The following is a 25567-nucleotide window of genomic DNA, read 5'->3' on the forward strand; positions in this document are numbered from 1 at the left end:
AGCGTTCCATAGATTTTGCAAGGATATATGTTAAACCTATTAGCACAAAATCTGCTGGCCTAATCATTCTCAGAAGCAATGGCCTATTAATAACTTAAATACCAATAATAAAATTGTATTAATTTTCTTTCTAAATCACTTTAGCAATGCACCTGTTTCTCTAACCAATCAGTTTTCAAATTTGTCCTCACGGTGCTGGCAAACTGGCGCTTGCAGACATCAGTCTTTGTCCCTCCTCTGATTGGTTGGTCAGAGCAAGCCAAGTTTGACTAGCAAAACATATTTGATCTGTAGCAATATAATCATCGTCTCTGGTGAGTACGAGGTATTTTACCAAATCTTGTTTGAATGTTTTTGTCATTAGATGAATATTGAATCTGAACCTGACTGTTTCTAATGACATAAAGTGGTGGTATCAAAAGTTGGATCAAGTCAAGTCGACCCAGGCACCAAATGCACGACCTGCAGTCACACTATTTGATATTTTACTGTCAATTCAAGAAAAAACACAACCCAATCAAATCAATCTAATCTGCTATATTTCCTGTATATCCCTTTCCCTCTTTCTTTCTCTCTGTGACTTAAACATAGTGTTCCATTGCCATAGCAACAAGGCTTGGCAAATGCCCCAAATATCTATCTACAGTATATTCGTCACACACGAATAGCATCCAACAAGAAACATGCCGGCTGAGCATTGCCTGCATGCCGGAATGTGCTCTACAAGCCACAATTCATAATCACGGAGAGAGAGAAAGAAGCGGGGGACGCACACAAAACCACATCCTTTCCTTTAAACACATTGCGGAGTATTAACTGTGGGAAGCAGATGTACGACCATAAACCGCGGATAGAGCATAAAGTGATGATAAGAAAGCAAGATAGCGCGTCCTAAATTTGTAATTGGTGCGCGTCTTATGCGTCGGCAACCAATGCGCATCCTTCCTCCACATCAGCTGCCACCGAGGGGCATTTGTCGACGTCAGAGGATTTTTTTTTTATGTTCCAGCACCAGAGCCTTTCGTCCTTCCTTCCTTCCTTTCCTTGTGCCTGCCTGCTGTCCCTCTTTCTACACCGCCCACTCCTTCCCAACCATTGATCCGACCACTCGCCGGCTTCTTCGCCTCATTACATCACCCGCTGTGCGCTTTTGTGCATTTTTTTCGCACGGACTGGGCAAACTAAACCCCCATAATTTGGGGATTTTTTTTAAGGATCTCTACCCCTCTCCCGACCTATTTGAAAAGAATCCTACCATGGCGAGCACGGAGGATAAACCGGCCAGCAAGGCGGACGCGTCCAGCTGGAAGGACTCCTTCTACAACCCGAGGACCGGAGAGGTTCTGGGGCGCACGGCCGGGAGCTGGGGTAAGAACAACCCCCTGCTACCCTATTTGATTTATTTCTGAATCATGGCACGTGTGTATGCTGCATTAAAAGACGTGAGCCTAAAAAAAAACAAAAAAAAAAATACGGGCAGGGTGGATGTGAGGGACCATCACAGGCCTAGGAAGGTATAAAGGAGAAGCCTGCACCATGATGATGTGCATATCTATACATGCAAGGATGCAGGGATGAGTCATTAACACATAATCAGGATTTAAATTCCAATCTTTTTCCTTCACGTGCATGAATGAGAACATGATGTGAGAAGCGGTGGCCCTCAGTACATCAGTATCCCCCGCTGCACCTATATATGATGCTTTTATGTAATGATGGTCAGGGGTAGAGGTAGTAACACAGCATCCAGCTCCTATAGGCTGCAGAACGGGGGCCGTCATGCAGCCCGGCCCCCCCCCCCCCCCTTGTGCTGCTGTGCAGTGGGATGCTCCATTGCAGTTGCATGGCCGCCCACATTAGCATGCCTGTCAAGGTCAAATGGGATTCCCTCTCCTCGTTTTCCTCGCTTTTTCCACCCCACCAACCCACGTCGTGCACTAAGCATTGTGGGATACTGCTGGGGAGGGATGATGGAAAAGGGGGGTGCATGGGGGGTGGGGGGCGATGGGTCCTCCTCCCCTTATGTCAAGGGGGGCACCATTGGATGGTGTACATATTCCGGTTCTATTGGGAGATAATTTTGCTTAAATTAAGTGATTTTGTTACTTTTTTCTACTTTGTAATCCCAGTTATTGCAGTTTGTAGATATTTCTTGTACCAGGCAGTTTTTGTGTCAATGGTCTTTCACGCTTTTCCACCTATGAAGGCCCTCAAAGCACTTCATACTGACATCCCATTCACCTGCTGATGACGCAGCGTCAGGAGCTGAGGGGGTTCAGTATCTTGCTCAAGGACACTTTGACATGGTCACAAGGGTTGGGGATCAAACCCACAACCTCTGTCTTGGGCGACGACCACTCTACCCCTAAGCCCCAGGCGCCTCTCACTTGCTTCAAGTATTTTTATTATGACCTGTCATTAAGAATGTATTACTGGTTATGAGTAACTTTAGTCTACAATAGGGCATTTGCATCTCAAATAATCTTTTTGTTATCCTTTCCAGCAAAAAAAAAATGCAGCATTCCATAATGTTACATTTTATAAAAAGATACAGTAGTCAAATAATTAAATCATTTGTAACACTTTATATCAGTTGAATGGCTATTGTGCTTCTTCTGGCCATCTTGGGCGCATTATAAGACAGACAGACAGACAGACAAGACATAAATAATGTACATGGAGACACCTCCGGTTTCTACTCATCTCTACGGCACTGATATTAGTTGTTCTACGCAGAGGATCATGAATCTATATCTGTGAATACTGTCTAATTGTCCGTCTGTTTGTGTTCAAACTACTGCTTAAAGGTTTTTGCACCGCTACGTAGAAGCTATTTAGCGTTAGCATTAAATTAGTAGACTGAAAAGCTAGCTGTATGAATGTCTTCAATATGTATCTTTGTTTTATGTTTAGTTTGACAGGAAACCTAAACTGGGAGTGGCAATAAACAGCTTGAAGGCTCTTTTTCGATGAATTTTTCACTATTTGCCAAACAGCTGCTTATTGTAAAGCGTGCTGAGTTGAGTTCACTGCCACAATACAGCACTGGTGTCTCAAATCTGTCTTCACAAGTCAAGGCGACTCGTTTGTCGAAAAAATTCCGAAGTCCAGTCTCTTGTATCTCAAGGTTTTTTGGGGGAGAGGGTGGGACATTTGTTAATGGAATTTCAAATCATTTCAATGGGGGAAGATGATTTGAGATACAAGTGTTTGGAGTTACGAACGTGGTCACAGAATAAATTAAACACATATATCAAGACACCACTGTATATTCTTAATTCCATTACTTATTTTGTTTTTTTTATAGCCCATTGTATGCAGTGTAATGAAACATTTCATGGCTTCTTTTATTTTCTGCAGCGGAGAAACGCAGACATTCTGTGTTGAGTGCTGCAGTGTCATCCCTAAAGACGAAAGCCGGCTCCCATACTCATGAACAGTAGCCAAAATTTCCCCCTTTTGATCCAAAATGGTTTCCCTCACGGGGATAGCGTATTCAAAGGAGAGACGACAGGGAAAATATTTTGTGTGTGTTTGTGGCAAGTATTGACTGATCCAGATCCTTTCTCTTTTGTGTTGGTTTCAACTTGGCCCCCTGTAGCCCTCATCTTGTTGTTCTACTTGGTGTTCTACTGCTTCCTGGCTGGTATGTTTGCCCTGACCATGTGGGTGATGCTGCTCACTCTGGATGAGAACGTGCCCAGGTACAGAGACCGCGTTCCTTTCCCAGGTTAGTGTCTCCTCCATCCTCACGTGCACTACGGTAAACCTTTCAGCTAATTGCCAGGACACCTCCATTCATTATTCATACTTGATTAGTCATATAATGAGATGCCGTCGCAGTAAATGTACTACAATGTAGATTTGGCTATACAGTATTATATATCGACCTGCTTGGCTGTTGATTCTTTCACATCCCTGCCCTTTCTCTCTCTCTCTAACTCTCTTCTTCCTTCCAGGATTGGTCATCCTTCCCAACTCTCTGGACATCGCTTTCAGCAAATCCGAGCCCCTCAATTATGCACCGTACGTGGAAAACCTGGAGACCTTCCTGCAAAGTGAGAGCCGTAATGTATTCATAATGTTATTGATACGCTGGTTAAGGAAGAACTGACAAATTCCAACCTTTTTGAAACCGAGAGCTAATTCTCGGGTACTGATTAATTTTAGAGTATTTTGACTGACTTTAAAGACTCACAGAATATTGTTCAGTGACAATATAAGCACCAAACCAACAAACCAAGAGTAGACTATCTTCTTTCACTAGGAAAAAAAGTTTGTTTCTAGCTCTTTCGTGAGTGAAACATGGGTTGATTTCACCAAAAACACAATTTTCTAACCAAAAAGCGGAGAAAATTAGCTTTTTGTGAAAAGAAACATGTCGAGCAGAACAGTGACCTTGGCGCTAATATTTACTTGCTCATGTGACACCTCGACTATAAAATAACAAAAACAAGACTGAGAAAAGGCTTTTGATGGAAAATGAATCATTTATTTACAGATATACAACTAAGAAATGCGCCATGAGGGACGTCGACTCTCTGCATGGCTCAAGTTTAACGTTAGTGGCTTTTTTACATGGCGTTTGCCATGCATTCCATGACCTGTATTATTTTGTCTAATGATTGCAACACACCTTTATACTACTACCTAGGCTCCAACACGCCTGTGACTCTCGTGAGGATAAGCGGATTGGATAATGAATGGATGGATGATTTATATTGAGTAAATGTGTTGTTAATTTTTCTGCCGCAAGGTAACAGCAATAGTAGATACAACTTTTCAAGTTAAGAGTAAAATAATGGAAAATGAAGCAACTTGTGGACTCCTGTCCATTTGGTTCATTAAAATTTACAACTAGTCCCCAGTACCCATACATATATTTATTATTGTTATATTTATTATTGCAGCACTGTGTTATAGTGTCACCTTTGCATAGTGTTGTATGCCTTTGTTTTGTTAAGTAGTTTTGATACGCTTTGACATTAGTGACTCAGCTTTCCAGTTAACGGAGCCAGAAAAAAGAGCTGATGATGACGTCTTGACGTTTTTTGTTTTATATGATACGCCTCATGGCTAAAGAGCAAGTGACTTGGAATCACTCCAAGACCCAAGACAGGCATACACTCGACCAAGTGCCTCTCCACTCCCAGAACTGTATTGACCTCGGTGCTCGGTGCTAACTGATGACCTGCAGCCAACTTGTTGTGCTCCCCTTGAAGCAGGGAAGAGGTGGCGGTGTCTGACAGTCCAAGTGGTTCCTCCATTGTAGCTTTTGCCGTCTTTAGACTAGTTGTCTATATTGGCTGCATTGCACAGTGCAGTTCTCAATGGTAATTCATACGTGGACGCGTCTGCTGCATTGTGAGCAGAATTCCCCAACTACATGGCATGCCCAATAAGAGATGTGCGTTAATCACACGGCAAAAAAAAAAAAAAAAAATTGCTGCGTTAATGTTTGAATTTCGTCAGCCCTAATTTGTACACAGTGGGGTTTTTTTGGTATATAATATATATATATATATATATATATATATATATATATATATATAGTATGATACAGCAGTGGTTCCCAACCTTTTTGGGCTTGGGTACCTCCAAACGTTTTTGTCGTATCCGTGAGCACCCTCGTACGTGTTGATGATTCTCCAAAAGTAGACCTTAACACAACTGATTATTAAATGAAAATACTTTCATTTACTTAATTTGAACATTGAATTCTTGGGCATTGTTTTCATTTTAACTCAAACATAAATAACACGTTGTCTTGAAAATAAACACGTAATATCAAATAAATGAATTAAAAAGTGATTGAAAATGACGACTAAACCTGCCTTTGTCATATATACTCTTATGACATTTACCATAAAAACGTGGAGCTTCTTTGAGTCCCCTTTAAAGAGGAAGTCAACTCAAACATTTTTTTTTCAAGAATATCTTCTCTGCAGGCCCGCTAGTTGAAACAAGGCATTGTCTTTGTGGAATATGAGTTAAGCAGAAAAATCCACATGTTTTTAGCCATCTCAGGGGGCGACCATTTTGCCACTTCTGTCGACTGAAAATGACCAATCACAGCTCACCGGTTTTCTGAAGCTGAGCCATGACTGGTCGTTACCTGAGCCCTGAGCGACGGTGATATCATTTTCAGTCAACAGAAGTGACAAAATGGCCGCCCCCTGATATGGCTAAAAATGGGTGGATTTTGCTGCTTAACTCATATTCCACTAGAAGGCCTGCATAAAATATATTCTTGGCAAAAAAAAAAAATTGGGTTGACTTCCGCTTCAAGCCCTAACTCTTTAAATATCAGGAATAAAATTGTGCAATAATAATATTCAGACCCACTATAGCAGTTTTACTTCCTTTTCCTCAGTCATCTGAGCTTTAATGAGTCACTTGAGTTGACACAGCTGTTGTGAATGTGGCGCGGCTGTGCCACTAGTTATTGATCTGGGAAATAAATTATTAAATGTTTACACGTACCCCCTGCAATGTGCTCACATACACCTAAGGGTGCGCGTACCCCTGGTTGGGAAAAACTGTGGTACAGTACTGTATTAATAAGTGCTATAGTTCCATTGTTATATTGAAAGGGAACAGAAATAAAGCATTCTCAATATGATGTTTGCGTAACTCTGTCCTTACTGAAGCATATCCAGAAGTTTCATCTTCTTCGAAGCCTTCCAAGACGCAGAGATATAGATAGATAGATAGATAGATAGATCCTACGTCAAGTACCAACATCAACACAACTCTACCCCAAAATCATGTTAAATCGGTCACAACTCAACTCTAACCAGACAAAAAGACTTTAATACTTTCAAAAAATAAACGACTGTGGTGATATTATCTTTACCAAACTCCTTTTCAAAGGTCTCAGAGCCATTAGTGTTGCAATGAATAAAATGAAAGGCTGATAAAAAAATCAGACCTAAAGGTTAAAATAGCTATTTTAGCAATAGGTAGTGTAAATATTGCATAAGTGGCATGATATGGTAAGTAAGCTACAATAAGTGCATCATAAGTGCAGAGGTTCAGTGAGTGGTAAAACAGTTGAGGGTTTACTACTGTACCACACATTATTGACCTCTGACCTGCGTCCACCTCCTCCTTTCAGAGGATTACAATGACACCACACAGGAGAGGAATCTTGAGTGCCCTGAAGGGGAGTATTTCCTGCAGGACGACTTACTGGAAAAGCATGTGTGCCGCTTCAAGAGAGGCTACCTGAGTCTCTGCTCCGGCCTGTCCGACACCAACTTTGGTTACTCTGAGGGAAGACCATGCGTGATCCTGAAACTCAACAGGGTGACCAAAACCACAACTTTTTTTCCCTTGTAAAAATGTTATGAATCCTACAGTCTTAATAACCACCATTTCAGTTCACAATCAATAACTATCCAACCAATAACATGATAAAAAGATGGATGGTGAATAAGATGCATCATACTTACCAGAGAGGCTAAATGTATTCATGTGTGCAGTTGGCCACAAACGTGTTTTGCTAGTTGTAATGTTTTGCTCTGACCAAGCAATCAGCAATGGTGGGCCAGCTTGGTGGCCCAATAAGGACAAATTTGAAATCAGTCTCATTGCTAATATTGTTGACATTACATGGGCCGGCACTACATACAAAAATATCTAACATTAACATAGACGTATGAGAAGCAGTGCAGCCATGAGAAACACAACAAAATGAAGAGACCACACTTCTGGGAATAGCTCAATACAATTTCATGTAACAAATATTTGAATTTTGGCTATGATGTAGTGTTAAGGCCAGAATCATGTGTGCTTTAATTTGGATTCATTTCTCTGCTCACTTTCTAGATCATTGGCCTGAAGCCTCTTGGGGACCCTTACGTCAACTGCACCGTCAAAGTAAACTTTTTCCCTCCCAAATAGACATGCTTGTATGTGTATTTTTTTTGTCTTTTTCATTTCTCTCACAAAAAAAAAGCTATGATGAGCAGAACGGTGTGAACACTTAGTTTTGTTGATCTTGATTTCGTTTCCCCCTCCTTTCTGTCTGTTTATTTTGTTTCTTATTGACTTTCTTCTGCATGCTGTCAGTGGCGACTTTAGGGTAAGATGGTATGTCAAATGTGGGGAATATTAGGCCAGTATTGATATTAAAAAATGAGAATGACTGCGTAGCAAAGTCACAATGACTCCAGAACCCACCCCTATGCCATTTTCAAGCCATTTTTAGTGCAATCAGCATAATGTGCTCTGCAAATAGCAAACTACAACAAAGCATACCATGCTTTCCACTTCATTACAAATTCCACACTAACAAAAGAGGGTCATCGCTTCGTGTTTTGTTGAATGGAACTTTGTATCCGGCATGCATCGCTAACGTGAATTCTCCTCTGCAGAAAGACAACCCTGTTCAGATGCAGTACTTCCCTAGAAAGGGACGCATTGACAAGATGTATTTCCCCTACTACGGCAAGAAAACCCATGTGAGTGTTTGGATCATCCAAAAAAAAAAAAAAGACAGTTTATCCAATTCTTCTCAGCACCAACCAGGGTCAGAGTGGCACTCATTTTCAGTCCAACAGTTTCAGGGCTCAGACCAGCCCACTTTATTTCACAAAGTTTTAATGAAGATATACAAATGACCTTTATTGGTTTGTCACTCTAAATGATCTCATTCGCTCCAACGGTATTTATTTTGTATTTGATCAAAAATGAAAATGACAAATGTGCTTACAAGATCACGATCATATATATATATATATATATATATATATATATATATATATATATATATATATATATATATATATATATATATATATTTGACATATATAAGATATTTTACATTTAACAAGGTAGATTTATCAAACACTGTTACAAGAGCAAGATTAAGGCTAACTAACACTACACTTTCTGTTACTGCTCGTATTTTGAAGCCTATTTCCAACACTTACGCTACACTACTCAGCGGTCGTCATGCTTTGGTGCCGTTACAAGTAATACTTGGGACTGTGTTGTGCCTCTTCATGCTGTTATTTTCTACAAAGGGGTGATATTGTTACAGCGTTGTTGTTTCCTGTAGTGTGGCAAATGATTGCTTCTTTTAGTATTAGATTATTGTGACTTGGAAACACCCTCAGTAACAATGGTAGTGCAATCAGTGCTATCTATAATATAATGGCCTGCCCGTATGTGTTAGTACATACATTTATATAATAAAGTGATATTTGGATTATAGTATCGTGGCTGGGCTATATTTGCTGATTTCAAAACGGATCGAGAGGCCAGACGAAATTAATGTGCGGGCTTGAGTAATGGCCCTGAGTAGCGTATAGAGCAGCCCGGCCCACCGGCAAATCAGCAGGACGTGCAGATTACTCACTCTGAGCAGAGCACCAACTTCCTTATACTACATTTCGTTTTCTCACAGCCTGTCACGGTATTCGTGAAGGGCTGTCAGGGAACATTGCTGCTAAATTTCAATGACTCAAAGGCACACTACGTTTTGCCAGTACTTTTGACAGTACTTGATTGTCTCTACGACGCATCTCACATCTGTCAAGTTTTTTTTACGGCTAAAACATGGACTCCAGGCAGCTTTGGAGCACAGTTGAACGAGAGCCCGGCTCCAGAGTCGGCGTCTGCGTGGGGGGGTCACATAAAACCGCTCAATGAATATTTGATATTACTTTTCTGTCAACAATTAATTCACTAATCCATCTCTGATACCGAAACATGAAAAAGAGCCCATTATTTACACACTGCACTACCTCTCTCCCTCTACAATGTATATATCGATCTGTTTATCTCTCTCTCTCTCCCTCTCTCTCTCACTCTCGCTCTCGCTCTCTCATTAAATGTATTGCATGGCTTAGCTTTAGAAGAGCTGTCGGTGGAAGTGTGAGATACCCAGAATTAGGCAACTACAAATGCTTCCCGCCATGCTTGGGAGCCCTTCAACGTTGTGTTATGCCCTATTACCGTACGTACTGACAGGCTTAGTTGCGTCCACCCCGTTGCTACAGCCGACTAGGTTTCTCATCCGTACTCGTTTAGTAGAGTCGGTTACTTTTGTAATGCCTCACAACTCAAAAAACTCGTAAGTTTGGGCCCTGATACGTCAAGATACCAACGTATGAGTAAATTGAGTCACTTTGGTGATGAAATGAATGAAACTTGTGAGTCGAGGTACCATCGAAAGATCGACTGAAGTACAGCAAAGAAGTAATTGTACTGTACTTGGCTACTTCCAATCACTGATCCACAGTTTACCGTGTCTCTCGTACGTTCCAGATGAATTATGTTCAGCCATTGGTCGCTGTCAAGCTGCTGCTCAACAAGGAGGACTACAACAAGGAGCTGTCGGTGGAATGCCGGGTAGAGGGCTCCAACCTGCGCAATAACGACGAGAGGGATAAGTTCCTGGGTCGCGTCACTTTCCGGATCAAGGTGATGGAGTAAAAAGAAGGGAAATTGCCGGTCAAAAGGAACCGCCCCCAGTGCAGAGGCTGCACACATTCGCTAAGGAAGGAAGTGTCAAATCCCTCTCAAGACAGCATTCGGGATGAGGCAGATTAGTCTGGCCTGTAGTAGGAGAGCCAGTTACGAATGTTGCGTTGATGACATTAATGACCCTTCTTTCCTTCAAGATTCCTTGCTGACCTCCGCAAAAGATCCCAAGAGAACAAGACACAGGCGGTGCTCCTGATCCATCCTTTCCACCTGTTGCACAAGTCATCCCTCCCCGTCCCCTGTTTTGGTTTCATTTTGATGTGATTAGCTGAATAATAGCCAATGCAAGCAAGCCATTTGGAGCTGTCATGTTATTGCTGATGCAACTTTTTCATATTGTGTAGATCAGGGGTGTCAAACTCATTTTTGTCGCGGGCTACGTCGTAGTTGTGGTTTCACTTGGAGAAACATCATGGCTGTGGAAATCCGTATAAATGTATTATCACCTCATCGTATTATTACATACATGCAGCTGGCCAATCGTTCTGTTGTTATTTTACTGTATATACAGTATACTACTCATAAAAAGTTAGGGAGTTATATTCTCCTTTTGGGTGAAATTTTGGATGAACCTAAAATGAGCTGCAACCTTTACAGGAGAGCACATGTCAAACTGTTCATTGTTTCAGTACTTTGTATACAACTTACTGTTCTCTAAGAAGGAGCTGAAAGGCAAAATGGGATTTGTATCGGGGCTTCGGACAGGATGTTCCCAGAGGAGAGCGGCCACTGATCTTAGGTTGGAAGGGTCACAAAAGGACGTAGAAGTGGACACGTAAAACGCTATAGTATCGCTTATTCGGTGTGCTTCTGTACCTTCAACAGTGAATCGCAGCACTTGGGACTAATCGGATTATTCAAGTTCCAGTTAGTAAAAAGTTTGTTTACGGTTCATATTATCGAGAGAAATATCGAAAGGCGGTGTGAAAGCGACCGTATGTATTGTCTGTGTCTTTTTGCATTTTGTATATCGGTCTGACTCATTTGCATGTAGGAAGGGATAAAAGTCAATGTTTGAAACCCCCTCTTGGCCACACCTGCATGCTGCATGTATCCATGTCCCATTTTCTGACATCTTTGCAAAGATTGCAACGATCCTGCACAAGTCTTTGTGTGTTTATTTCAATTCTTCTCAAAATGAACCAGTATTTTTTTTTTTACCACAACCTAGTCCTTGGAAATATATTGGTCCGGTGCAAAGGTTCTAAAGCATTTTAAGTTCATCCTGGAATTTCACCCGGAAGCCCAATCTCCTAAACGATTTAACATCTGTTAAAATTGAATTAAAATTGAAACTTTGGTCCCGATGATCTGCCAAAAGTAAACAAACAAATCCATTTAGCATGAAACATGAAGTCGACAAACCGAGTTTGACGCCTGTGGTGTAGACCTTCCTTCATCCCGGGAGGAGGGCAGTGTTGTTTTCATGCCCCCATAGCCGTCGTCCAGTACGCAAAGAACAGCATTAAAACTGGTCCAGAGATGGTTGGAGGATTTTTGTTGTTGTTGTTGTTGTTGCGAGATAGTGAGGAAGTCCAGTAACTCAGTTCCAGCACATTTTTCTTTTGCAGATGTCTCACATATCACACCTCAAAGATTCCATATGTTGATAATGAATATAATCTAGCCACTGTATTCCTATGTATATGAACAAAATTCCCTTTCTACATATAAATACATAGTGAACCTTACCATATTTAGGGAAAACTAGATAGATTTTTGTGTTGTGGCCCGCGTTGCCGCAATCTAGTCTCGTGCTGTCTGTCTTGTCTGTCTGCATGTCTGTCTGTCTGTCTTCCTATGCGGTCACCCCGCCATTGCAATAGCCGACGTGGGTGAGCCCTTCAGGATTAGATCAATTGTCTCGCTCTGTCTCTCCTCCTCCTCCTCACAAAGAGAGAGGGGGTTTGATTGCTGCATACTGATGCCATGAAAAGCCATTTGTCTGATTCATCTTGATATCCAGGGGAAGGTCCATGTATCAGCAACTTTTTTGGCCTCACTCGTGAGACAATTCAATGACTGTCTTACTGGTAACCCGAGTTTTCCTGATCCGATCATGTGATTTTCAGATGATTAGTATTGGATGACAAAAATCAGATTTTTTTTTTTTTTTTTTTTTTAACATGTTCTATTTTTCAAGTCAATTTACAATTTTTAACAGTGACAAAGCGTCAAAACAATCTTGGGGTATGAAGATCTTTTAGTGGGTGTCGCTCCCCAGAGTGTGTGTGTGTGTGAAACTGCAAGAAGCTTTTGCACTTATACTCAACTCATAAAAAAAAAAAAAAGTGTCACAGAGTGAGATGCGGAAACATTTTGTTTTCAACAGCCCAAAAGATATCACAAAGTCTTCAAAACCTGATGTTAATGTCATACACTAGCATGGCAAAGCCGCTCGTTAGACAGCATCATTAAAGAGTCGAAAGAGTGACAGGTTGACAAATGTGATGCATTGAAACAACTCAACTCCAAATTGAAGTCAAACGAGTGTGAATTATTTTGTGACAACAAAAACGAACAACAACTGGGCATTTTGGTGCTACAAGTATTGTCCAGGATTCTACTGGTGTGTTGCACATTAATATTATTTGTCCCTATTAGTAGTGTTACTAGTGCAAAACAGTGATTTACTAGTCAGGTTTAATTGCATATTAGTAGGACTAAAGTGGCACTTGTAATGGTAATGTTTTTTTAACCACTGTATTATATTTCTGCACAGTAGTAGGACAACTACGTACATGTTACTGAGACAAAACTGCCATTGGACATTTTGGTGCTACTAACAGTATAGGACGTTACTAGCGTGCGACACATGCCGACCAGTTGGGTCTATTATTACAAGTGCAGCACAGTAGTTTAATAGCAAGGTTTAATTGTGTAGTAGTAGGCCAAAAGTGGCACGAGTAGTGGATATCATTATTACTTGTAAGACATGGGCCTTCTAATGTGTTGAATTGTCTTACTAGTGAAGACAAAGTGCATAAGAGAACATGGACCTTAAGTTGGATATGAAGGATATGGAATTAATGCTCAAAACGGCTTCCAACAGATGCAAGCTGAGGAGACAAACGCACACACACTAAGTACACTGTAAATTGCTTGGAAGTCGGAGAGGAGAAACGAGAAAAAAAAAAAAAAGTTCAGCATTCACTGTAAGTATGTACTGTATATCTCTACGTGATCTGTATATCTATCCGGGTCTCAAAGATTGTTTGTTAGTTTTCTCGCTTCAGCCCGTTGATCTGATTGTCTGCCAGTCTATTACTCTTACTCAATGTATATATATATACTGTAAACACTATCGACCATATTTACTTAATTCACACTGTATTTTTGTCACAAAACACAATGTCTGTGGACTGTAAAGAAATAATTTAAGCAAAGATTTACAGGAAATGATCTTATTCAAAGCTATGTTTACACAGTCTTTAAAGGAACCCACATTTGAAAGAACAACTTGTAACATCTTCTCAGGGTGCCTTAAGACCTGATGAAATCAATTGTGGAATAAAAGTGATTTTGAAGAAAAAAACGACACATTGCCATGACTTGTTTAGTTTTTTTCGGGTGATTATCCCAGCTGACTTTAAGTGAGAGGTGGGGTACAACCTGGAGCGGAGGGCGCGCTAAAGACGTTGGCGGTCGTTATCACTGACGGGAGGCCGTTTAAAATTTTTATGTAAAATCACAACCGCTCACAAGGACCAATCACGGCTGACCTGTTTTCTGAATCTAGCCGTGATTGGTCCTTGTGAGCAGTTGTGATGTCATTTACAGTCGACAGAAGACAAAATGGCCGCCCCCGGAGATGACTATAAACGAGTGCATTTTGCTGCTTAACTTATATTCCACAAACACAAAATTAATCAGAATGCTGTGTTTCAACTAGTGGGCCTGCTGGGAAAATATTCTTGAAAAAAAAATGTTTGGGTTGACTTCCGCTTTAAAGGCAAGAAGGACTGTAAACAAGGATGGTGTGAAAGGGAAGGAGGGAAGCAAGGGTGGAAAAGGGAAAGGAAGGACAGAAATGCGGAAAATGAAGGGATTTAAGGGAACGAGGGGGAAAGTTAAGGATTGAAAGAAGAAAAGAATGAAGGAAAGAAGAAATTAATGAAGGAAGAAGGGAAAGAAGTTCAGGGGGAAGAAGGAGGGAATGAAAAGAAATGAAGACAATTGAAAGGAAGAAAAAGGAGCAAAGAAACAAAGGAAAAGGAGGTTCTACATATGGACTATTGGGACCAAAACGTTTAGCAATAGCAACATTTTAAATACAGTATGGGGACTTCACGATGTTATTATCTCATGTATTTACGTTAATTAGAAAATTCATTCATTCGTTATTTTTCACAATTGCAACCATAATGGAAACAGTTGCACACATTGCACAAGAAGCCTCAAATGAACACACTAGTGAGACACTACTATGGCGACTAATATGATTGTTGTGCCTTTGCTGCCACATGAGGCCGCTAGAGTCAAAATTGGTTTCCTCCCATGCGCGCCCCCTAGCTTAATGAGCAAGACTACGGTATATTAACACATTGACCCATATTCATTGGTGGTAGTGACGGTTAATTAATTCCATTAAATGTACAGCACTAACAAATTGTCTTATGACAAGCTGATTCTGCAAATTGTGCTACATGTCTTTCGGTGGCGTGATATAACCACGAACAATTGTTACTGTAGTTGTGTTGATTTTTGCAGGTATCTGTATACGTTGCGTATTTATTTTTCTGATTACTTTTTACTCCGTACATCTGAAAACAGATATTTGACCTTCCTACCCCTTGCTTTCTAAAAATAGACTGTGAGACAAAAGGAGATCATGTTCAGGATCATTCTCAGGCTTCTGCAGAGCTTTCTGATGAACTGATCATTGAATCAGGTGTGTTGGAGGGAAGCATCTAAAACATGCAGGATAGCGGACCTCAAGGACCGGAGTTGCCCACCGCTGTTTTACCAACAAATGCAGATTCTAGCACCAATATTGACGGCCTTGTACCCATTAAAATTCATCAGTATGCACAAAATTTGACCGTAGTCATTTTAAGCATAAGACGTTTTCTGTCAAATGAATCTTTTTCCTGCTTTAGATGGCATTGTAAGTCATTTATAACAAATACACATATCATACTATACTGTACTTACTTCTTTTTACTTTTAATCTGCTTTCTCCACAGATGGACCTCCTGGCAGTTGCATGGGGATGCTTTAGACCCTTAAAGGATTTGAGGATGATTTACACAAAGAAGGCAAAAGGATAACACGGGTTATCCCGTTATCAGCTAAGAGTTGAACTTGCCAAGCGGTGCATGCCTGAAGCAGAGACGAAGCCAGGGAGTCCAACTGGAGTCATGAAACTGATATGATCAGGTTTAACTATTTGGTAAGGGCCATGGGAGTTGAACTAGGGGAGGAAGTAATATATGTTTCATGATGCCACACTCTTTATTATTTCATTCATTCAGTCATTCTCCAAACCACTTATTTGCCAATGTAAAAAAGTAAATACAAATAATAATAATAAAATGTCACTTTTTACAAGTTGTAAATACATTTTAATATTACAATTACAATTTTTAAATGTAACAAAGTAAGTATGAGATCTTTTTGTTTTGTCATGAATAACTAAGGTTTTGTAGTAAAGTCATATTTGAACATTTTCTGAAAACAAGTTTTTTTTTTTTTTTTTACTCAGTACTTTTTAAATAACTGTTTAAAATAACAAAAGCATACAACTATACTATGTCACTAATGGCATTTAACTGCTTTGCATTATCTTGACTTTGAGAATACTGAATTTATTTAAGCGTATTTCATAAAAACAAGATAAGTTCCCCCGTACTTCTATTTTTCTGTGTCAAAACGTCGGGACCACTCTGACCTACAAGAACAGACAACACACATTTTAAAAGACATTTTGCACTTTATTTAATGAAATTTCAGCCTTACGTCTGTCTCCTACGTATCATGTTAAAACTTCTCTCGTGTTATATTTACAAATACGTACATTTAACCTTTCAACATTAATTGTAAAAACTCAAGCTCAAAATTGAGGAATGTCAAAAACCTTCAGCAAAATAATTACCCTGAGAAACATTCATACTCCCTTGAAATAGCACAGCCTGCTCTCGGGAGAATTTGTCAGCATTTAGTTGTAATTGTAATTATAATGATCAATCTTGTGGTATTTTTGCTTACCCAATTCTCTTGAGACTGTGAACAATGCCGCGGATGGATATCTTCTCAGCATCTGGTTTGAGTTATTCGCACAGAACAGAACATTCCAGAATTGGAATTCATCATTCCTTCCCACCCCATTCTCGGGTACAATAGAGTCCATACACTTTACTTTTATTTAGTTGATTTGCCTCATAGCACCAACATAGGAGGTACTAAACCACTTACACTGCTCCTTACTCAGGGTATATAGATATACTGTAAAGATATATAGATGTACTCTATGTACAATATTTACACTTTTTTTTTTTTTTTGCTTTCAGAGAAGGTTCAACAAAGAGGTCAGAGGTTTAATATTGAACTGCACTCCAACTACAGTAGTTAAAAAGCACTTGTCATGGTGTGTGTCCTTATGATGGCATGCCAGGGAATGCTTCAACTTTGACGTCTACCAGAACATCCGTAATTATGTCTAGGTTTTAGTGGTGGAGTAAAAAAGTACAAATTGGACTTTTCAGGTATGCTTGAGAACTTTTAAACATTTTCTGACAACTTTTTCTCTCAACATTTGAAAACAGACGTATTTACTTTGATTGCTCACTTTGCCAAAATAGGCTGGTTACTTATTTCGACCTCCGAGGTTGACGATGTAAAAAAGAGAGAAATAAAGTCAACCGCGTTAAGATTCTGAATAATTTCAGATCTTGTTTTTTTCTATATAAGGCGGAATGTGAAATGCAACAGATTCGGAGAAGCAAAATATTCCCTATGCATGGCCTTATTTAAAGCGGAAGTCAACCCAAACATATTTTTTTCAAGAATATGTTTCCAGCAGGCCCACTAGTTGAAACACAGCATTCTGATTCATTTTGCGTTTGTGGAATATAAATTAAGCAGCAAAATGCACTCGTTTTTAGCCATCTCTGGGGGCGGCCATTTTGTCATTTCTGTCCACTGAAAATGACATCACAACTGCTCACAACGACCAATCACAGCTGACCTGTTTTCTGAATCTGAGCCGTGATTGGTCGTTGTGATCAGTTGTGATGTCATTTTCAGTCGACAGAAGACAAGATGGTTGCTCCCAGAGATGGCTAAAAACGAGTGGATTAACACTTATTCCACAAACGCAATATTTATCAGAATGCCCTGTTTCAACTAGTGGGCTTGCATAGAACATATTCTTGAAAAAAAAAATGTTTGCGTTGACTTCCGTTTTAAGCAAAGTGTTTGATGTTGCTTAAAATCCACTAGCTAGTATCTGACGTTCAAAAATTCTTTGTCTAATTTGAAAAAAAAATAAATAAAGTTATATATTTTTTCAGGTGTCATCATTAACTAATTTAACATTTTTGGACATTTCACAACGCTAGTTATCAAAACGGGTATTGTATACAAATTAAATGAAACTTAAGAAAATGAGTGGAACAGTACTTCTACTGTTACTGGTCTTTTTTTGTCTTCGCACAAGTATCTGTCTTTCTGCCTAAGTACAGAATGTGAGTACTTTTGCCACCTCTGCTATGACTGTATTCAAAGTGATTATTTTTTGGTGAAGTATTTTAATATTTATGTGACAGTTGTTGTTTTTTTTTTACATTTTAACGATGTAAAGACTTCGAGGTTGACACAATTACAGATACAGTGAACCCCGCATATTCGTGGTTCGGCATTCGCAGATTGTTTTGGGGAACCTATCTTACGTTATTCACTGAAGGAGTCACCTAGTTGCTCTTTCAGTGTTCAAGTCAAAGCCATGTCTAATATTAAAATATTGCTCAGGTGCCAGGTTTTGACATATTGGTGCCAAGGATGTATGTTTAAGTGAGGACAGGATCTTAAACAAACAAATCAACTCAATAGCAACAACTGCTCCACAATACTGCAGCTCGCCTTATTACTGGTAATCGGAAACTGGACCACAATACACCGGTAATAGAATCTTTACGCTGACCATGTGAAAAGAATAGATTTGAAATTATTACAGTCCTGGACCTAAAAATAATCCTAAACATAATTGCCTATGTAATTTTTGAACATTTTCAAATAACATGAAAAATACAACCGACAAGATTAGTTCAGTTGCCTCGATTCAACCTTTGCAGATTACCATAATCCGTATGACTAACAAGATACAAAAACAAAGAAAAAAGCACATTGGCAATTTTTATTGATCTTGTGACAGTAAGTTAAAAATGACTTAGGCAATTATGCTATTGGGTTATTGATATACAAGACCTTTACACTCTCTATGAATATACTTAATTGTTCACTCTTTTGTTGTCATAAATCTAAATTATCATTTCACCATCATGCTTATGGATGGATGGATTTTTTCATTTTACTTATTCTCTTTTCATTCATCCTGCTTTTAAGTCGGGGCTTATTGTCATTTTTATCTTTTCATTTAATCTTGTTTTTAAAGGTATTTGGCTCTGTAAAGCACAGATTCATCTTGTGTATGAATACGGCTATACAAAAAAAAACCTTCCTTTCCTTCATTTAGCCAGGAGTTGTCTAATTGGGAAAACTGCTTTGCTGCCATCTTGTTTTATCTATAGCCAATTACAAACTTTTTGGGGTTACAGATTTTCATTACTGGCAACATGTCTCTGTTTCTAACCGATGCAAATCGTGGGCAAACACTGTATTAGTTAGATCGTCATTCCGTTGCCTCAGGTCCAGTAGAGCTCATCCTTAGATGAGACAATGAATATTAACATAACAGCTTAGTTATTTTCCTGAAAATGACACATATTTGAAAATGTTAAAAGTGTACACATGATTTTAAATTGAACAAGGAGTCCTCTTAGAGCAATATACAAGTACCAGACTTCTTTTCATCATCCGCATCTCCGCTGCCCTCTTTCCTGTTGGGATCGTTGAGCTCGTCGAACAGTCCCGTTTCGATCATCTCCTGCTGCCATTGGATTGGCACGGCGCCTGTGCTGAACTCCTTGAAGAATTTGTCATCCTTGGCATCAAACTCGATGCCTTTGATTTCGGAGAACTCGGCGATGTCGTCTGTGTCCTTGGCGTAGACCACGTTGGGCTTTGGTGTCCACGGGGGCGCCACCAGGCCGGCCTCTAGGCGGGCAAAGTTTATGCTCTTGAACCATGGATGCTTCCTGGGATCCTCCAAGTTGTCTCTAAAAGGGACAAGGAAAAGGAAAGGAATGTACTTTTTTTTTTTTAAACATTCAGGTCATTGCTTTTGTGTGTCCGTGCAATGTATTTGAAATTAATTCATTATAAGTATAGTTCTTGTTTTGTTTTTCCGATATTTACGTGCAATTGTTAATGTTGAAAATGGGGCATAATGTTACAGTGGCTTACAATAATGTGACATATCTCTGGCATCAGTTTGAAACTAGTGATGGGGAAATTAAGCTTCAAATTTGCTTCATGAACTAGTTGTATTTTCTGACTCCTATTGATTGCACTGTTGGTTTAAATAAAGGGGTTTAGGAATTGGCAAGTCAGTGTGCTTCCAACCCAATGTTGAACAGAGAGCGCCATCTAGAGGAGTCAACAACTGGTTCATGACTCAAAATTCGAAGCTTCATTTTCCCATCACTAGTTGAAACCTTGTGAAATTTCCAAATTGGCTCAATTTCATATTTTTTTACAAATCAAACTATTGGTCAGTCCCAATGTGGGTCTATTATTTTTCAAAATTATTGACCAATCCATAGTATTGAAAAAAATGGCTGATCTCTATGGTGAAGGAATTTAGTGAAACAAACATGCCATAAACAAGCCATTTTTTTGTTTTCCTGAAAAATGATGGTTTTGCATATGCAAAGCTTCTGCAAGATGCCAGCGATATACTTTTTAGGGATAAAACCTTTGCCTCGTTTTGATTAATACATAGGGCTATTAATTACTATATTTTGATGCTTGTCATGATGGTGATACTCGGAGAGCTAAACATTTTTTATGTGTTTTATTCATTAATTATTATGCATTTTTCTGTTTTCAAAAACATTTACAGTGTGTGTCTAAACAAAAAGTATGTTTTCATAAATTTAAATGTGTTCAAAGACGTGATTCCCAAACAGTGGAATCTATCCATCTATCTACCTATCTGTCCGTCCTTCCATCCATCCATCCATCCATCCATCTATCTATCCGTCCATCCATCCATCTATCCGTCCATCTATCTATCTATCTATCTATCTATCTATCTATCTATCTATCTATCTATCTATCTATCTATCTATCTATCTATCTATCTATCTATCTATCTATCCATCTATCTATCCGTCATTTTGGGACTAACTAAGTTCAATTGAATAATTTCCACCGATTAATGTGATTGTGAATCACTCTTCGACAGTAACTTACTTCATGCCAAGACGCTCATCCATTTTCTTCTTGAGGAACAGCTGGATGATGTCCTTTGTGGTGGCATCGAAACACTTGTGCTCCCACTTGGGCTCCTCGTTGAGAATACGACGTTGTACTTCCTCCTTCTCCACCTTCTCCTTTTTACTTTCAGGCCCTTTGAAAGGCGTGTAGCCAGCCACCATCTCGTAGATGCTGCAGCCCAGCGCCCACCAGTCCACTGACGTCCTGTATGGAGTTTTGCTCAGAAGCTCTGGGGCCATGTATGCTCCAGTACCAGCCTGTGGAAGGAAGACAGGGGAAAGGTATATTTCATAGATATAAGGAACATGAAGGATGATCGGGACTTAGGATATTCACAAATAAACTATCCAACTAGGATGCGTGGCCTTCAAAGAGCTCGAGTGCCATGTTCACTTTCACCTTTAGCTTAGTGACTCTTCGCCAGCACCTGTGTCATCCACCCCCTCCTCCCATCATCCTGCATGACCTGACCTGCAGTCTCGAACCAGGAGCTTAATCCTAATGCTAAGCCTACTACCTGTCAAGAGTCATGTGCGTCTACATGCTGACAGAGTTCTTCTACCTCTTACATACCTACCAACCATTTCGGGGTTGCTGGGAACCATGAGGTGGAACACGAAACAGGCAACGCGTAGCCTCTGGTGAAATATTTATGCAATTGAACATCACTGCAATAGTCCAGCAGGGAATCAGCCAAAACTATCCGACTATAGCTGGAAAGATACTAAAAGCCAAAAACCAAGTGTAATATGCTATGCAGCATTCATTTCAAGCATTATTATCAACTTCTTTTGAAGTTGTTTTGTGTATCTATTGAAAGAGTAATAGATAAGAGATGATTAAACTCACACCTGGAGTCAACTCACTTACGATAAACTTAAAGTCACCTTGCCTGAAAACTTCTACTATAACTTTTCTGTCAATCTGATCAGCGACAGACTGTATAATGCCCGTTAAGAGGATTAGGGGGACCAAAGCCAGCCTTGCCATAGGAGGTTAGTGCAGTCACTTTAGCTGGTTGAGGAGCATCACAGAACTGGATAATGAGATTACTGGACGTTCAAAAGAGCCGAGGGTTTACTCCTTGCTACAGCAAGTAAAACGCCTAAAGATACCTCGTTTCAGAACTGATCATCTTTCGGGCCATGCGTAGTTTGGAAATCCAAAAATGAGGAAAACGCTGAGTTTGCCTCTGTCAGAAGAAGGGTAAGGACTTTACCAGTTGTTTACTAAACCGTCACATTTTTTACATAATCAAAAAAAGAAAAGCTTTAACTAGTTAGAAGTGAAAGATTTTCAGGGGCCATGGTAAGCACATGGAGGGCCGCAACACAGTGGCAAACCATTATGTACTTCTTGAAAGATATTCCAAGATGCCCCTAAACTGACTGGGCTATAATCTGATCACAAAAGGATGAGTTGCATAATGAATACAACAGAGACACTCATTTACACAGGTCTTTAAGCAGTCCTGTAATCCCTGTCCGGATTTACAGTGAAAAGCCCACCAAGATTGTCAACCTGCCCTGGAACACGCGTTCAGTTTTAGTGACAAGCTAATCATACCCTGCCTTACCTAATGATACCTGAGCACCGGAATTTAGGTGCTGTTTGTTAATAGTCATTTAGCAGTTACGAGTGTAGCCATTCCTTCAGTTTGGGCTCTCTCGCAATTTGCAGTGAGACTGGATTTGTGTTCAAAAAAAGCAGAAATAGTAGTAACTGCTATGAGTGGCTCTACTCACCATCTGAGAGACCGTTTTGCCCGGGGCAATCTCGATGGCCAGGCCCAAATCTGAAAGTCGACATTGGCCGACGCTGTCCAACAACACGTTCTCAGGCTTCATGTCACGATAAATGATATCCATGGCATGCAGGTGAAGAATACCGGTGGTGATCTGGGCCGTGTAGTGAATGATGCGCTTCATCTCAATGCCCTTGTCCACGCCCTTGCCGTCATAACCGATATTGTAGATGTGGTACTTGAGGTCTCCTCCATTCATCAAGGTCATGACAAGGCACAAGTGGGTCTTGGTGTCATAAGCGTAGCCCAAGTTGACCAGAAAAAGACTGTTGACCTTCTCCAAGATCTTTTTCTCCAAAAGGGCCATCTTCTCACCGCCCTTCTTCTTCAGTCGCTTTTTACACAACTTCTTGCAGGCGTACATCTGGCCTGTGTTTTTCACCTGGACGGCACATACCTGCAAAAAAGTATCAAGTGAACGGTTGGATTCTAATTCCCAGTTTCCTCAGAAGCAACCTTCAACTACAACTGCATTGATCATGGGCGTTTTGCATTTCCTTAAATGCACCTTAGCTCGAGGATACAAATAGTCCTTTTTCACCTAAATTCCGTGACTTAGTGTCCCCAACTACACTTACATTTAGTCTAAAACTACAGTTCACACGGGAGAGGGACTTTATAGATTCAAGAAGTCAACCTGCTCATTTACAAGCTTACAACACATGTGGCAGATTTTTCTGAAATGTTTCAACACAGAAGCTGTTCTTTAAGATAAAAATAACGGTGTACACTTGATGCAGATAATGGGTTCAGCCGTAGTAGTAATCCACACATCTCTCATTTAGGCTATTGAGAGGTGAAATGTCTTCAACAACCAGAACGCTGCAAACAAATCAATGCCCTCAGAACCTTCTGACACTTCTTTTATCTTTATTTGCACAGCAAGTCCTATTGCCAAAAAGTTCACTCAGCATGATACTGAATAAATAAAGGCGTTCCCCAAGGATCTGTACTTCATCTTGTGTCGTTCAAGCGGCATAACAGCACAGTTGCTTCCAATTTAGCGCAATTTAGCATTAGCCATCAACAACTTACAGTGTGTCGTTTAAATCCCAAATATCACATTTAAGCATTTCAGTTGCAGTATTTCAAGAGCAAGCTTTCAAATTTGAGTTTGTCATTTAAACAACCTCCTCACACATTTAACACTTTATTATTATACATTTGTTTTATATTAAAAATGTGTACTGCTCTCAGTAGATGTGTGTTGAGTACTTTGATTAATATAAGTGCTTTCTACTTTCTCCAAAACTATTTTATACATTACGTTCAGTAGTCAGTAAAGGGATTCCCCAAAACTCACTTCTTGATCATGCGCCATTCATACTGAAAACTATGCTTTCTAAAATTGAACCATTAGGTTTGTGAGTGCCTCATGGTTTGATGAAAACAAGTTCCTGTATGTTAGTGTAATGTCAGTGATGTATTGCTTAATATTTCTACTCCCATTAAAAACGTTCATGTCAACATAATTACAGTTATAGAAATATTGCACGTTTTTTTTTTTATCTTGTTGAGGATCATATTCAAGTAGTCTAAGAATTTTAAGCCGTCATTTTGTCAAACACACTGACAATGTGTCAAGAAGATCCAGTCTTACCTCACCAAAGCCACCTTTTCCCAGAGTCCTGAACTCATAGAAGTACTTCTCACTGATGGGCTGCTTCTCATACTCCTTCCACTGGAGAAATTTATCAAAGAATGGACTGGACTGGTAGTCTGTGAAGGGTTTTGCCTTCAAAAAATCTCTCACGCCTTCCTGGACTTTGTCTTTCATCACCTCATTGAAGGTGGAATCGGTCACAGCTTTGCATTTGTCAGCAGCCTCCCCAGTGAGAAAGGACAAGAAGTTCTTGGAGTCAGCTTTGCAATACTTGTTGATGATGTTCTGACGCGACTTGTCTTTTACTGCACCTTCAGCCAGATCCCAGTCGTAAAGCTCATCTAAGAAATCAGCGGCGAGCTTATACTGGGCATTATTTGCCAGGAACTGACGGAAAAACGTCTTGCCAATGGGCTGCCGTTCACAGATTGATACAAAGTCCTTATCGATGGAGGATCGTGCTGCAGCACATTGCTCTGACTTCGGCAGAGACAAGCTCCGACGGCGCTTTTTCATCTCCTTGTCATCACCACCCTGGGCTTTGAGGTAGGCCGTGTTGGCCACCAGGTTATCCAGTCCCCCCATGTCACACATCTTGCCGGCTGTATGTGGTTGGCCCCCCCTCTTACACCACTGGCTTCTTCAGCAACACCCAAGGGAAACCCTCTTGCAACCGGTGCAGTGTGTCTGAGGATGCACGGGTCTCGGGTTGCGGGACTCTCAAAAGCCAGTGAAAGAATGAGCTCCTTCACCCAACCTACCTGCAAACCTAAGACACACTGACACACCCAGTAATTACTCATTTAGAATTAAATACCAGGGAGGGATTTTGGCTTAAGTATCTTTGTGTGGTCTATTTGAGGATGCTGGGCACAGAAAGGGAATCGTAAGCGGGCTATGTCCTAAGAAGCTTTGCGGCCCTCTATATCTGTTCATGATGTCCAGCAGTCACTAGCAGGGATCCTTGACGGTGCACTAACTTTTTCAATTGTAGTTATTTATTTGTTGTGACATAATTTTCTTGACTGACAATAGGAAAATTGAACAACCAATTACAGGTCGAATATATTGTTTGAAAGGGGTGGGAGAATCTCTGAATGGTCTTAACT

General features: G+C 40.1%; 2 protein-coding genes across 2 annotated transcripts; one reads left to right on the forward strand and one right to left on the reverse strand.

Annotated features, from left to right (window-relative positions):
- The first annotated feature begins 882 nt into the window (after positions 1-882).
- On the forward strand, positions 883-14034 carry atp1b3a (ATPase Na+/K+ transporting subunit beta 3a). Its single transcript, XM_086043057.1, has 7 exons — positions 883-1368; positions 3602-3730; positions 3960-4058; positions 7118-7308; positions 7831-7881; positions 8379-8465; positions 10276-14034. Exons 1-7 carry the CDS (start codon positions 918-920, stop codon positions 10441-10443), a joined length of 1176 nt encoding a protein of 391 aa, XP_085899183.1. The 5' UTR covers positions 883-917; the 3' UTR covers positions 10444-14034.
- A 2932-nt stretch (positions 14035-16966) lies between these two features.
- grk7a (G protein-coupled receptor kinase 7a) lies at positions 16967-25244 on the reverse strand. The gene is made up of 4 exons (XM_086043497.1): positions 24456-25244; positions 22797-23252; positions 21028-21308; positions 16967-19829 (listed from the first exon to the last, which is right to left on the reverse strand). The coding sequence occupies exons 1-4, from the start codon at positions 25050-25052 to the stop codon at positions 19490-19492; spliced, it is 1674 nt and encodes a 557-aa protein (XP_085899623.1). The 5' UTR covers positions 25053-25244; the 3' UTR covers positions 16967-19489.
- Positions 25245-25567: the final 323 nt, after the last annotated feature.

Source organism: Filicampus tigris, chromosome 10, assembly GCF_054856515.1.
Source record: "Filicampus tigris isolate MCC_2025a chromosome 10, RoL_Ftig_1.0, whole genome shotgun sequence".
Taxonomy (NCBI): domain Eukaryota; kingdom Metazoa; phylum Chordata; class Actinopteri; order Syngnathiformes; family Syngnathidae; genus Filicampus; species Filicampus tigris.